We start from the raw sequence: 15,901 nt of genomic DNA, 5'->3' as shown, positions 1-15,901 counted from the left end.
CTAAATGCTAACGTCACTAGTTAGTACTTTTAAAGGTTGTCATCAAACTTCCCAGAATTTACTCTTCAAAATTTTTAAAGTCTGCCCCTCCCCCAAACTTTTCGCACCCCTGGTATCTTCTATAGTTTCCCTGATTACTGACAGTGTCTATACTCAGGAATATATTCGATCCTGTGTAGATGAGCTCACTGAAATAGGTTCAGTGTTTCTAAAGCATTTTTTTCATCTAAACTAAGACCTTCTTCAAAAGAAAATCCTTTCCAATAAGCCTAGAGATCCTTTTCCTTTTGACAATATTGTTACAAGGATGTTATCTTTCCCTAGCAAGTAGGATTTGACTTCCCTAATCTTAGTTCAGATAGTAAAAGCCCTTTTTCATTGTTTTGCGCTCTGCCCCGCAAACCTCTGTTCATCTGAAGCTGTAACATTTGACACTATTTTCCCCCTGTTTTCATTGTTTTATGTGTCCCTACTTCCAAGCTTGGCATTGATCTCTAAATTTTCATCTCACCACAATAATCACAACCTCTAATTATTCAGGATCTACCCTGAGTTTTCTTCTCTTTTTGGGTTCCTGAAAGTCTGTAGTCATAGTTTCACATTTGCCTTTTTAAAAAGGTAAGTCTTGTGAAATTAGTTCCTAAAGTTACAGATAATGTGTCACTAATCGTGGCTAACCTTCTCTTTCCAAGCTTTTGAGATGAAGACACAGGTGCTGTAACTATCAGGAATCAAGCAGAAGCACAGGAAGTGCTGGCCTGAGTGTGGGGGCCAGATCAGGCCATGTGGTACAGGGACAGTTCTTATGGATGCATAGGATAAGACGTGTAAAAGGTAAAAGGAAAGTCTGTGCAACGCAGCTGTTATAGAACAAAGATAAATCCAAATTATTATGTGCAATTTAAATTTACTCTAAAGAAATTGAGTGAAATAATTTTTTTTTCCTTTAGGAAAGCTTGAGAGAAACCAAAACTAGAATAAAATTTCTAAAACTGCTTTGCAAAAAATGTTGCCCCACTTGTGGAACTTGTCGTCTACTTTGTATTATTTGAAATTTAGCAAACTCAAGAACAAAATCATCACATCTCTTTGGTTCACATAGCAATAAGAGATAACACAACATACACCTCAATTGACCATGAAGATTGTTTTATTCCATGAAAATATTCTCAACAGAGAACACTATCTTAAACAAAGCATTTACCATTAAGAAATCAACATGTGCACAAAAAGGGTAAAAATTACTGAAAAACTAAGGATTTCTTTTGGACAATTCACATGTTCAAAATTTAAGAATGATTTAAACTGTGCAAGTACAAATGTATTTCCTATTAATAACCCATATACAGGTTGCACTATTCCACATGAAGGAACTTGCCTCCTACGGAAGCAAATCCTGCTTTTAGAAAAACAAACAGTAGCTTGAAAAGAACAGTTAGTCCTTACAAGAAAGCCTTAAACTTTGCCCTTTCTGGCTATTAGCCAAAAAAAACATAAGCACTTCAGGCTTTGTACAGAAGACAAACACAGCCAGATCACATTTCCTTCTCATTGCTAACCTTTAAAAGAAAAATAGCACTACATTTTAAAACTACTTCACGTAGTCTGTCAGTATTGAATAATGTCACATTATATAAATAACCCTGTAATGAGATTCAATATCTAAGCTTTATAGTTTACTAGCCTCAAAGGTAATACACTATATGTCAGCTGTGTAACAGTGGTGTACTTGATTTTAAGAAGGCATTAACTTTCACACAATTGTGATTCAGCTTTAGTATACCTGGTAGTATGATTCAAATAACACTGAGAAAAAATTATTAAAGCAGTCACACAGCTTCTAAAATATTGCTTAAAATCCAATAATACACAGACCAATTCACGTTCTCTTTCTCCCCTCAAAACAGTAAAGAACCAAATTAATAAAGCTTCAGTGGTAGAAATAACCCCCCGCCCCCGCCCATCTCCCTATTATGATGCCACTAAGAAATTAGTTAAGATACAAGTCATTAACAGAATCACAAATGCGAGGCAAGACAACATGAGCAATAGGGCACTAACAGTTATATTTACAAATATAAACACACAAAAATTTCCATTTTACAAGGAAAAGTGCACAGATCATTACAAAGTTTCACTAAGTTTTATATGGTTCAAACAAAAACATCACTTGGAAACAGACTATCATTGTAATAATCAAATGAGATCGTCATAACCTCAAATAAAAAGACAACGGGGGAGGTCCATAAAACTTCCCATAAAAACGCTGAGTAAAGTAAAATGGACTCAGACATGTCTTTAGTTTGATGCATAAATTTGAAGATGCACCATCGTACATGGTAGAGCTCTAAAAGCCACCTACCTACCAAGGCTACATCGGCAGCTGCAGCTGTGCTGCAGAGTTAAAGGAGGTCGCACTGAGCTGACACAAAGCCCTTTGCGGGATACTGTAGTGGTAGTGTTGGCAATCAACAGATTTAGGCACTCTAGTTTAAGGCAGCATTTGAATGGAAGCAGCTGACTTTTGACAACAGTCCTTTGTCTTGAGGTGGTATCTTCTGTGTTTATTATGCCAGGATTTCAGTGCTGACTATAGATTCTTCCCAGACTGAGGTGCTGAAGATGTATCATTTTTCAAAGAGTTCTTTCAACGAGGCTGTAGGCTAGAGCAGAGATGTTTTCTTTTTCTTATCATAAATACTTCGAGTTCACAGACTACTTCTTCATAACGCCAAAACTGGAATGTTTGCAGTGAGGAAGTTATAGCAGCATACACGAATACTAGGATGGAAACATTAGTGCTGAAGATGTTTGACAAAGTGATTTACACTACAAATGTAAAACAAAACAAAGACTTTGACGAGAACAAGGGATTATAAAGACATGCCTGAAAAATCTAGCCCAACTACTCTAGACATGCGACACAAGATGTTAAGCAAGCACGGAGGTGGCACAGGCAGACACTGACAAATGGCAAGGATTCTAACAGACAATGCATCTAAAAGCCAATTCAAACAGAGCTGAGATGGAGACCATCCTGTTGGGACAGCCAAATGAAAGACAAATTTTATGACAGCTCTGCATTCTTTCTGGTTTGGACATCAGTAAAATAAATGCAAAAAAGGTCAGCCATTGTTGGCTTTTTTCTTTCACGTGAATAACTGAACTAGGAATTTAAGGATTGGTATTACAATGATTTTTTAAAACAATGTATGGAAATGCTAATGAAGTTAGTAAAAAATAATCATGTCTGCATGCACTCATGCAATTTGCTTCTCTCACTCTCTCTTTGAGCCTGACAACTCTAATACCCTCCCCCCAAAAGCAGCTGCATGTAACCTCCTTCAACATCTTGCCCATTTCCTCAGAAACCCTCTTCAGGAACCTGCAGTCCAGGAGGAAAAAGAAAAGAACAATTACTGAAGACCTTTGATAAAATCAAAAGAGGTGTTCAGTTTAAAGTGTCTGTCCCAAATGTCTCTAAAACCATTTTATAGTCAGCTACTGAAAATACCAGAAAAATCTGAAACATGAGCAAGATCAAGGAAACTAGTCTTATTACTTCCTCACTTTACCTCCCCATACAACTATCTCAGGGTGTGATCACACAACTAGCATTGCACAATCTTTGATTGTACAGTGTCTCCAACAAATGCTTGTTGAAATTAATCAGAAAAAATTATCTATTCTAATAACTGATGATTCAGCTAAAATGAAGAAATGCCCTAAATGGTGGTACAGATATCTTCCTCCAACCCAGTTAGTTTAAAAAGTTACTTCTCTTTTAAAAGCAAAGTATGCCTGTAATTCCCCTCCATTCAAGATTTCCTCTATCTTCGAATGTATATTTTTCTATGTATAAAACTGCTAAATGCTAAATAATCACTAAAGTGATATTTCCCAAAAGACATTTTCAAGACAAAAAATACAAGGATAAGATTAATTTGGAAGGAAGCTTGTACACTACTGAAAATTACCAGTAAACCTGAAAATATTTTCAGGTCTCAAAAGAAAGCTGTTTTATTCACCAAAGAGTGAGACCAGGTGACTTATTTTACAAATCTCTTGATTAGCCTACCACTTAAGTAGATTATGTGCTGGGTGCTTACTTTCTTCCTTTAGGAAATCAAAGTTACGAACAGGGAGGAAAATGATAACAACTATATTATTATTATTTTACCCAAGTACCAACTATTACTTTTCTTCCTTGAAACTATAGCTACAAATTCAAACTCCTAGAACAAACCACTCTTTTGGGAATCAACTTTCTACAGTATTTCAGAGCAGTTTTACTTATTTGAATTCACTACAGTCATTGTGTTTTCTGAAGTTAAAGGGAACAGGGAAGCATTTCATCTATGGATTCCTGCTCAATAAATCAAATTCTATTATTTACAAGGCAGCAAAACACAAATCCTTCACACAGACTTAAGCAGGACATAAAGCAAAAGGCATCAATTAAACTTCACACCAACATTACTCAAATGATAAAGCGTCATGAAAACAGTTTTTTGTGGTAATATTCACATCTCTAAGATCAAGCCTACACTCAGCTCACACAGTGAACAATAAAGCTTGGATGCCCTTTAAGTTTTCTTATTGTTTCCGACCTGCTGAACATGTTCTCACTTTATGTTACCGTTCTATGTCATACATGGCACAAAGCTGCCTGTCAGTTTAGATATAAGTTACTGCACCTTTACTGTTTTTCTCTAGAGTCACATCTATGTATGACGTGGGAACGTAGCCTTCTTCACCGTTCTGTCTCCGAGCTCTTGTCCATCCATCCCCTTTGTCTTCCTCAATGATGTACAGAACTTCACCTTCTTTCATTGCCAGAGTACCTTCATTATGTCCTAGATGAGTTTTCATAGAACAGGCATAAATTAAGCAATGATTATTTTTAATAAAAATTACAAATACAACACACAAAATAACATAAAATTCTACTAGATTTCAATGTACCTGGAACCACAAGCCCACTGACTCTCATTAACAACATCTCTATGATGCCATGTAGTTTTCCAAACACTTTCACACATTCTCTCATTTGAGCTGCACAATAAGCCTTTGAGGCTTTATTAATATCTTCCCTATGTAACATAGGAAGTTACTGAGTCACAGTGACCTTATATGATTTGACAGGGTATGCTAATTCCTATTTCACCATTCCAACTCCTTTCCCAAATTTGAGTAATGTTGCTATCTAAAAAATGCACGAGGTATGGACTACGAAAATAGTAACAAGACAGTTAGTGGATGGGAATAAAAGGAAAGAATATAGTTTGAAGAGAAAGCAAAAAAAACAAAACAAAACAGATTCAGCTCTGGTGATGGTAGAAGCAGAATGGCCACAAAGCACAAATTTCCTTCAAGACCTCACCAGCCTCAGGACTCCCTTTCTTCCCATCCCCAACCCCTCCCAACCTGCTTAGCAGTAACAATTTTCACAACTGAATCTTCATTTAACATATGCTAAATTCCTTCCCTCCTCTCTAGATTACATTACACCAAGATCTTAAATTTAATATATTTACTCAGAATGAGGAGTAACTAAAGACTTTACTCGATTTTAAAATCAATACAATGGATGGGTGGAGACTGATTTTAAATCACACACCATTGTATAAGAACTTATTTATGAAGATGTTACTCTGCTCTTCTGTTAGCTGAGTAAAGGATTTTTCAGAGCCCAAGAGAAGTAAGGATAACTAAAAATTTGCAGGAGAGGGCCACAATGAATTATTCCCCTCACAGACTCCAGCTATCACAGGAGAGAGATGGGATAGTCAGAACCTACCACCTTCTCTTCCACTCTCATCTAAAAAGGTGGCCTACAGAGTCAGGATATGATGATGGCATTCACCTATGCCTTGTACCTGTCTTTCAAGGTTAATAAGCTGCAAGGAGGAACGTGAAGTGACATCTAAAAGCCACCACCTCCTGAGTTGGGCTACATGCTCAAGCTGCTTCAACTTTGTTGAGTACATGTAAGCATTAGTAAGATCTCTGGGGAAAATTCTGTATCAGCCAAAGTTGATAATTAGATAATAATCTATATTAAGATGCTGACAACACAGGTAATTATCTTTCAATTCTTTAATGCCATGTATGGAAGAAAAATGTATGTGTAATACAGTTAAAATAAAAGTACACATACTAATGAACTGGGATCACAATTTTCTGACAATGCGTAATTTAGCTAAGGACACTAAAGTGAATGACTCAGTGTATTTAGACTTCAAGGAACCAATTTAACAAATATAGTACACTAAGAAAATCATACCATCAAAAGGGTAGATAGCTTTGCAGTGTCCAATAGCAGGCAAGGGATCATCATCCTCAAATTCATCATCAAACTCACTGTGGGGACCATGCTGTTGGGGTGGCCCACGGACTTCTTGGTTTGCATCATCAGTGTAACTTCCCTCAGGACTATAAAACATAAAATTATCTCTGATCAAATATCACAAACATGTGAACTCTTCATATATTATGTGTAAGTTGATCTCCTCAGGATCAATTCAGAAAATTAAATACCAATGACATGGTTCCAAATTAATCCCTATTTTCTTAAACATTGACTATATAAAGTGTTCCAATACAAAATGCTTCTTTGCTGAATTTACTGAAATAAAAAAATTTAAAGATGACAATGTTCTAGACATACAGCAGTATTCAGTAAATACATGTCACTATCATTAGGTCTAGAGATAAAACAGAAAAATATAGTAGACACTTGTCTTTCATCATTCCAGATTCATGGCCCCCTCTTTTAGCAAGAGAACACTAAATTTCCTTAGGGGACCCACTCAGACCCATGTTCAGTTCACAGGCTTCAAGTGGAGTTGTTTCTATTCTAAATCCAGAAGGGACCTCAAAGCATAGCACATGTATGGCTGAAGAGAGTAGTTCATGAGTAGTCCTGTAACTCAGTCAGTCACAAGATGTGCAAAGATTCTTGCTTGGGACTGTTGGGAAGAGAGATTCACTCCCTTTTCCACTGGACTTGACCTGGAGGAATACTCCCCTAGAGTTTGAGAAGATCACCAAATGGAGCCTTAAAATGAAGCCAACACAGTAGAAGACAGAGCTGTGAAGTGGAGAGAAACTGAGTCCTGGAGATATCATCTGAGCTCCTAAATCGAGCTCTCCCTAATGTCAGCCAATGGAGTCCATTTTTAGTGTAAACCAGTATGGGTAAAGTATTCATTCTGTCATTGAAAACTAAAAGATTCTTAACTAAAATAAGAAATAAAGTTAATTTCCAATTAGTCAAGGTAACAGGGAAGCTAACAATTTAGAAAATCTCAAAGAGCAAGTAACAGAAAGGCATTTTGTTTTTCTTAAAAAATTTTTAAAGAGAAAAAATGTTATTAATTTTGCTGAAGAATCAAATGACTGAATAAGATTTTAATAATGGAAAATTTACAAGATGAGATTTAGCAGCACTTTCAGGAAGCCTGGAAGCCATGTTCTTAAATAATACATACAATAGAGATTACATCCTTTTAATCTGGGTTTTCCTAATAATAAAAACCAGTTATTTGTGGATATCTCCTGATATACAGAACATATGTACTCTTTCAAAAGTGATAAAGAAGGCAAAGAGGAGACGGAGGAACTAACATTTGTAAAGTACAGACTACTACAAGGTATTTTACTACTAGGTGCTTTATGTACATTATTTCCCTTATTACTAACAACTCTGTAGGATGGGTGTTTTAACTTCCATTTTATATTTCAGGAAAATGAGACTTAGTGAGCAGTAAAAACGAACTTGCTCAAATTACAATGTGATTAAGTAGTAAACCAAGATTTAATACAAGACCTCTCAAATTATTCTCTAAGGTGAATCCTAATTTGTAGACTTTTATTATGGAAAAAAAAAAGATTTTTACACCAATGGGAGAATGTCACAAATGGTATAAAATCATGTAAACTTAGCAAAATGCCTTCTGGAAACTCTGGTCCAAACTAAACAATAAACAATTCTTTGAGCAATTTGACAGTAAATTTTTCTTCAACATAAGCTACCCAACTTCACTTAAACTTTAAAGGAATCTTCCCATGCCTGAGGAGCCTATGCTCCCAGACTGTGTCTTCAATAATTTTCTATGTTCCCAACTCTGTTTTTGGATGCATGACAAACTAGAATTGAACAGCAAGATGATATTTCATACTTCACCTGCAACTGTTAAAAGAAACAGAAAATTACTTAGATTCAAAAACTAAAGTTATGAAAAGCCAAACTTGTTAAATCTGTAAGGAAGAAAAAGAATTGTATGAAGTTTAGGACAAAAGGATGAGAAAAGTTTGGGGAAACAAAGAAATACAAATAAAATGCAAAAAATGACCTTTCTCGTCCCTGTGTTACAAGATGATTTATGTCACTGCTATGTCTTCTGTCTCCTCTCCCTCCTGTTTTGCCTTCAACTTCAGAGAGCCAAGCCTTAGAAAAAAATAAGCCAACTGAGTTCAAGAAATATGTTTAAAAGCTCATAAGATATTCTACATTTAAAATGTGCTTTTCAGTTTTTATAATGTAATTCTTAGAGATGGGAAAACTTTCTTCCAGTTTGGTCGATGATCAACTTTACAGCTGATTTTAAAAATACTACAAATGTTTAGTTTTATATAAAGATTTATATAAAACTTATATATTTTATTTAAACTTCAATGAGAGATTAATCTAAAGATTGCATACCATAATATCTTACATACCATAATATCTGACTTTTAGATCATAAACCCTAAAATTAAATCTAAATATTTGAAGATAATTCTAGCAATAACCAATCTATCATTATAAAGTTTATAAAAATAATTTATCTCAGACAACTGCTGAATAACAAATCTACCTCATTCTTGTGGATTTCCATTCGTAAGCGGTCAATGTTATTCATGGTCTCTGCTAATTTAGGCTGCAAACTCCCTGGATCCCCCATTTGTGGATTTTTTTCATACACATCTTTCATTTTGTTGAGTGCATCTCTGAAAAAGAGGAGGAAACCACAGAACTAAATATTCACCTCATATGCTTCCCAATGAAAGAGTTTAATTTGACTTTGGGGGCTCCCATGCATGCGCCTTAATCTTAAGTAGAGCTGTATCTCAAGTTTAGTCTAACATTAACTGATTAAAGACAATTTGCATGAAGCTTATAATGTATATAGTTAGTAATCTAAGGAAACAATCTTTCAAAACACTCAGAATACCAAAAAGAAATAGGTTTCATTACTCATTTCTTGCTTTCTAAAGATGATTATATAAGCCCCTATACATATATATAGATTGAATCTCAGGGCGAAGAATATTCCTCAGTATTCTTAACTCATCATGTCCCAAATCACACTCATTATATTCCCACCCAGCAACAATATTCCACCATTGTTCCTTATCTTGGTTCACACAGCATCAGCATCCTCCCACTCATCTATGCTAGAAATAGGAATGCTATCTTTAACTCGTCCCCCACCCCTAAATTCTTTAGCCAGTTCCTCTGAATCCACCTCTTCTTCTCTAATCACATTACAATAGGTTATGCCCCAGTCAGATCCCCTTGACTCTCTGACACTGACATTGACTAACCCTCCTTAATACTCTTCCTTCTTGACCTCCTGGAGGTTTCTTTTTCTTTTTCCTCCTCCTCCTCGCCTCTGCTTTCTCACATTCTCCGTCATGGATCCTTCTCCTTCTTTGTTCAACTTTTAAATGCACATTACATAAAATGACAAAGGTTCCTTCTCATTTCCTCCTACACTCCTCTTTGCGGATGATCTCGCACTGTTTTAATATCACCTATCTTCAGATGATTCTCAAATGTGTATCTTCAGTCCCCTTCTCTCTTAAGTTCTAGATTCATATTTCCAAACCCAAATGGACATTTCCAATATTGATTTTTCACATATTTCAAAAATCAACAAACAAAACCATTATCTTTGCCCCAAATTTATTCTTTCTTACTGTTTCAATTAATTCTCCTAAGCTACAAACCTTTTCTTTAAAAAAGCCTCCTCCATTTTTTTCTTCTCAGAGATCCAATCAGGTGAAAAGTGCAACCTCCTTTGGCTTTGAAATGACTCATATCTATCCCTTCTTTCTATTCTCATGGCCATGCCTTAATTTAGGCCCTAAGCGTCTCTCACATGGATTGTTACAAAGTCCCCTAACTAATCTCCCTGCCTCCAATCTCTTTCCTATACCATCTACTCTTCATATAGCTTTCAATTACCTTTCTTTAGAATACAGAGCCATCGCCCCCTCTGAACAACTTTCGTCAATTTCCCAATATGTTCAGAACTCCATAGAAAATAATTCAAGGCCTTTCATAATTCATCCTATACCTTTTCATCCCCATCTTCCATTATCACACTCCACATAATTTCTAATCAAATCTCCCTGGAATAGAGCTAATTCCAGGCCATGGAAAGAACATTCACATTTCTGTGCCTTTATTCTTGTTTTGGACATGCATAGAGCACAGAAAAATTTGAGTCACCAGAGGCACATTCAAGTTCCCATCTGAGGTCAAAGAAGGTGATACTCTGCCTTCTTGTTTCCACTCTCATATGATGAACAAGTGTCCTTTTTGCAATCTATCTACTTAGTGCCATGATTTTCCCCTTTTTGTGCTTTTTGGTGCTTTTTGGTGTTTGTTTGTGATCTTGGTGTTTAAAATGGCCCCTAGGCATAGTGCTAAGGTGCCGCCTAGTGTTCCTAAGAACAAGAGGCTGTAATGCTACAGAGGAAAAAAAGTGTGTTAGATAAGCTTTGTTCATTCAGGAGTTACAGTGCTGTTGGCAGAATTCAAGTTAATGAATCAACAATACATTTACACAGAAACATTCATAAAACAAGGTTATGTATCGATCCATGATGAAAATGTGACTGATGGCTACCTGGAGCCTAAGCCTATAGTTCCTCTAGGAGCAATGTTTCATTATTTGATAGTTAGGTGTTCACAGTGACTTTACAGACCGTAACTACTGTGTATAATGAGACTCGACTATATTACAATATTTCATTTATTATGAAGTACCCCATCACACCTGATACACAACTCTTAACATCAAAACTTCAATCTCTCATGTTAAACTTTAAGCCCCAGTTTTATCTTCAGTGTAGATATAGTAAGTCACTGATTCATTGCAATAATCCTTTATTCATCATAAATAATTCTTCTACGTCCATTATGAAAAAGTGAACTAAAGGAAACTTTTTTAAAAATAAAAAGTAAATTAAAGCTATGCATGAGCAAATACAAATCTGTAAGTTATCAAGCATTGTTTTACTAGAAATAAAATAATTATAGCCTCAGGTTGCTACTGAAATCAATTTATATACCAAAGCAAAATGAAAATTTATCAAAGTATAATGACAGACAGGACTTAAAGGAACAATACTTTTGGTCTGATTCTTTTTGTAGTTCTCTGTTAAGTTCATCAATGCGCTGCTGTAGTTTTTTACGTCTCTGTTCTGGTGGCAGATGACTGAAATCTTCTAATGCTGGGCCCTGAAAAGAGAATCTAAATCATTACAAAAGACATTTTCAGTAAATTTTATATTTTAAATATATCTGCTATAAAATTAGAGTATACATAATTTTAAGTTTAATTTCAAATTTCCTCAAACAACCTCTTTTTTAAAAAAAGAAATCTACATGGATATGTGTGTGTGTAGTAATGAAAACAGCTGTACTGAAGAAAGAGCCCAAATTTCAGTCATGTTATAAGCCACGAAACAGACCAGGTAAAAATATGACCAGATACAGATAAATGATAATGATCAATATCACATTATTTTCAAGTCTTGGCAGAGATAAAATGGATACATACGAACCTTCTAGAGCAACAACAACAAAATGGAAACACGTAACATTTCTCATTCTACACAAGTTACTGTTTTATACATATCACCACATTCCCAAACAAAACCCACTTCCACAATATTCCAAATGTTACAAATATTATAACTAAAAACATGAATAGCTCATATAATTGAGTTAAGCGAGCAACTTACCTCATAAAGTTAATCTAATTAATAAAATATACTTTAATATTGCATAGTCTTTGAATAATTACATTATTAAATCATTCTTTAGAATTAAAACATACCTGATCATTAAAAAACAAAAGGTAGAAATATCCACTAAGTAGAAATTATATCCCAACAAGGAATATATTTTCAATTATGCTTTTGTAAAACCAGATAACATACCTCAGTTATTCGTGAAAGAAAGATACAATCCTTCTTTAGGAAGGATGCTTGGTGTCTGAAAATTTTTTAATGCTTTGATATTCAAGAAACTATGTAATTTAAGAAAAAGTGCTAGTATTTAGATGTAAATTTCTGATTCAAGTGATGTCTTTTTCCTCTTAAATGTTATTTTAATCACTGTTACTTTAGCTATGTTATTAGAGATTAAAACAATTGATTTAGCAACTACTAAATCCATGTAATATAACCTATATTTGCTTAAGTTTTTATATACTCCAAAAATTGATAATGCCTATCATTCTTCATTTTTCTTTTCAAAATGGTCATTTTAAGAGTATGTATATGGTTCAATTGTTTAAGCGTTGCTGAAATGAGCTCCCAAAGCAAATGCATTCTTGCTCATTGGGCCATATGTGCCTGTAACATACACTAGTTTTATTTCACCATCTATAAGAATGCTTTGTTTACTTCTTTAAAAACTCACTTTTAGGATGAGCCATAATCAAACATATCACTTTTAATTAATAATAGAATCCCTAGAATTTTCCCCAGTGGTCTGCACCTTTTATACATTCAACAAACTTGCCTTAAAAAGTATGGCATTCTGAGAGGCTTTCATTTTTTCATCTACCAGTCACCAGAAATAAGAATGTCAATCAACCAAACCTGACCTAAATAAATGAATGACAAAATTTCCTACAAGAAGTTCCTTTAAATTACTGGTTAATTCTCAACATAAATTGTCAGATTTAACCTAATTTGAGGCACAGGTTTTGAAAGCTACTATATATGTGCCAAAGATAAACTTTCTAATTTACATTTTTAAAAATATTTCTAAAAATCTGGAAAAATTATTAATGAAATAAAGAAATGCATTACAATTGTAGTGTATTTTTTTGGTAATATTATAATAAATTCATAATTATGCACAGGTAAATCTGCCAGACTTACACTTGTCCCTAACCAAAGCTTATTCTCAAATTTCTTAACAGTAGATACGTAGGCACTTGCATTTCTAATATCCCTTTTGACATTATAACCTATTCTTACATAGAATATGAGAATTAAACTCGCTCAGTTTCCCATGGATATAAAGAAGCACTCCGTGGTAAACAACCTCTCTTACTACAGGTGAATTTACAAAAGTCCGATTCCAACAGTCTAAAAAAGAGTGGTCTGTTTTCCAAAAGCTATTTTATATAGCTTCCTATACAAACTCCAAATAACTTTGGGGTTAGTTCTTCATAATATAGCTCCGTTAATTTGTTTGAAATAAATGTATAAAGGAACATCCCAAACACACACACACACACGCACACGCACACATACAATTTAGATTATTTGTGCTTCTATTCCCCTTCAATAGTACAGAAGAACAGAGCACTGACTCCATAATGAAATCAGTAGAAAAAAGTTTTTCTTTCTCTTTGGAAAAATCTAATGAGTCTTGTGGTAAAGTACAAATCAAATTTATATGATCTTTTTGAAGGTTAAAAAAATAATTTTTTCTAAATTTCCTTTCCACATGAAACATAAACTTTTGCTCTACCATGGAACTTTTAAAATAATATCTAAACATAATTTTATTCTCCTCTGTAATATTAGAAGTTCTCCACCCAATAACACTTAAGAACTTAGTGGGCTGATGACTGTTGACCACATTATTTTCTAATCTATGACAGCAAGAGGTACTGGCATATGTTGGACTATGGATTAAATTATAAAAAGAAAAAAACACACACAAGGTGAAAATGTAGATTATACTTGACCACTAGTTTTGAATTAAACAAAACAATGTCTTGAGATTATTTAATGTTGGCACAGTATATATATCAGCACATAAGGCTTACCATCTTCACCGACCACTGAATAGTTCAATGGAAAACAGAAAGAAATGGTAAATTATTCACATGAAACCATAATATAGAAGATGCAATAACCTATACTTTTTTTTTACAGTAAAATAAATCATGTACATTTCACAATCCAAACAATTATGCCAGAAAAACAACTTTAAGCACATTTCAGTAAAGTAAATTAATTGCAAAAAAAAAAAAAAATACACCAATGATAATGGGCAGATATTTTCTAAGTTTAACTAAAACTCAAAAGTAAATAGTAATTATTTGATCAGTAATCATGGATTTTCTTTTAAAGAGAATTTTTATGTAAGTGGATTTATATAGCTCGTCTTCTTAAAATACTAATATTTGAAAAGTTAAACATAAAAGATCTAATAGTAGCTATTTAAAAAGAAATCGTGTATGAAATATTAGAAAATAGAATGCTCTTCGCAATACATTAAAGAAAACACCATTATCTGAACTTTTAAAGCTCAAAATACTGTTTCAAATTTAAATATATCATCATTAGGTAAGGGTAACATTTTTACTTTAGTTTCAAGGTGCTTTTTTAAATGTATACACATTAAAAACACATTATTATCAAAATAATAAATGAGTTACCCAGATTCAAATTTCCCATACTTTTATCCTAATAGACACAAATATATAGTTGGAATTGCTTTGAAAATACGGCTTCTGTTTTTCAGTTTTTATTCTGAAATCCATATGCTTGAGAAACAACACTAAAAACATAACTTCAATTTTTAGAAAATTGTTTAAAATTTATTCTTTCTGAAAATATGAAATAACACAGATTCTGAAGAGACCAACCAGAGTGTTTTTGTACAGCAAAAGTACCATATAGGTATAGATAGAGATCTCCCACATTCCATGAATTAGTAGGACTTGGCAACTGGCATGGCATCTATCACTCACACACACACACACACACACACACACACACACACAGTGATCCAGAATACACACACACACACACACACACACACACAGAGTGATCCAGAATACACAGCAGAGCTTTACAAAATTAATCTTCACATTCATCCTGTTTGGTTAGTGGCCTCTAAAATTTTTATTTTTCCCTGTTTTCCTAACCATGGTGTTTTAAGAGAAGGTAGTAGGGAGATGTCTGGTAGAATTTCACATTAAAAACATGATTTTAATAAGCATCTCACAAAAATATCTACCCCTTATCTCTGATGAGTTGGCTATATATATCAATGGTTATTATGATAAGAAAAGATGACATTTGCTATACACTATCTCTTAAAATTAAGCTTAACATTCTTTAGACTGTCAGTTTCGAGAAACAAAAGCCACAATTTATTTTGCTATGACAAAACTCCTGGTGAGGAAATAAAAAGGTTTAAATTAAAGAAAGAAATTCATGGCCTTCTTTAAATGCTATTAAACAAAATTATATATAGGCCAAAAAACAAAATATTTAAATATTTGACTTATCATCATTTATGATCATCTTCACCAGCTAAACGTCTAAGTAATAAAAATTATTTTTCCAATTTCTATACAAATATCTTTTAGAAAAAACATTAAGATAATTATAGCTGAAGTAGTAAATGTTTCAGTTTTTAACTAATGTTCTTTTGCTATTGGAAAATAAATTTACAGTTCATTAACCTTAGATTTAGGGACATAAAAAACTCAAGTTCTTTGTAAAAATATCAGAAATACATTCTGTGTATTTTTTAAAGTAATAAATGTGCAATGCAAAAATACTCTCATATACAATTATCATATACCTATAAACTTGGAAATTTCATATACCCACTATACCTTAATAAATACAAGAGAGAGCTAAA

At 33.7% G+C, this 15,901-nt stretch overlaps 1 protein-coding gene across 2 annotated transcripts in view; it reads right to left on the bottom strand.

Annotated features, from left to right (window-relative positions):
• Window positions 1-1,147: 1,147 nt before the first annotated feature.
• Window positions 1,148-15,901, bottom strand: part of FNBP1L (formin binding protein 1 like) — a 101,639-nt gene continuing 86,885 nt past the window's right edge. The window contains exons 10-15 of one of the 2 annotated variants that reach the window (XM_063104030.1): window positions 11,406-11,515; window positions 8,862-8,994; window positions 8,358-8,452; window positions 6,287-6,435; window positions 4,698-4,856; window positions 1,148-3,385 (exon numbers count right to left, since the gene is read on the bottom strand). In XM_063104030.1, the coding sequence (XP_062960100.1) occupies window positions 3,378-3,385; window positions 4,698-4,856; window positions 6,287-6,435; window positions 8,358-8,452; window positions 8,862-8,994; window positions 11,406-11,515 (654 nt within the window). In that variant the 3' untranslated portion in view covers window positions 1,148-3,377. Of the gene's footprint in view, window positions 3,386-4,677; window positions 4,857-6,286; window positions 6,436-8,357; window positions 8,453-8,861; window positions 8,995-11,405; window positions 11,516-15,901 lie in introns of those variants that run through there. The other variant, XM_063104029.1, reaches the window with a different exon arrangement.

Source organism: Cynocephalus volans, chromosome 8 (genome assembly GCF_027409185.1).
Source record: "Cynocephalus volans isolate mCynVol1 chromosome 8, mCynVol1.pri, whole genome shotgun sequence".
NCBI classification, from domain to species: Eukaryota; Metazoa; Chordata; class Mammalia; order Dermoptera; family Cynocephalidae; genus Cynocephalus; species Cynocephalus volans.
The sequence above is the reverse complement of the archived record's forward strand: the minus strand, read 5'-3'. Positions and strand labels throughout refer to the sequence as shown.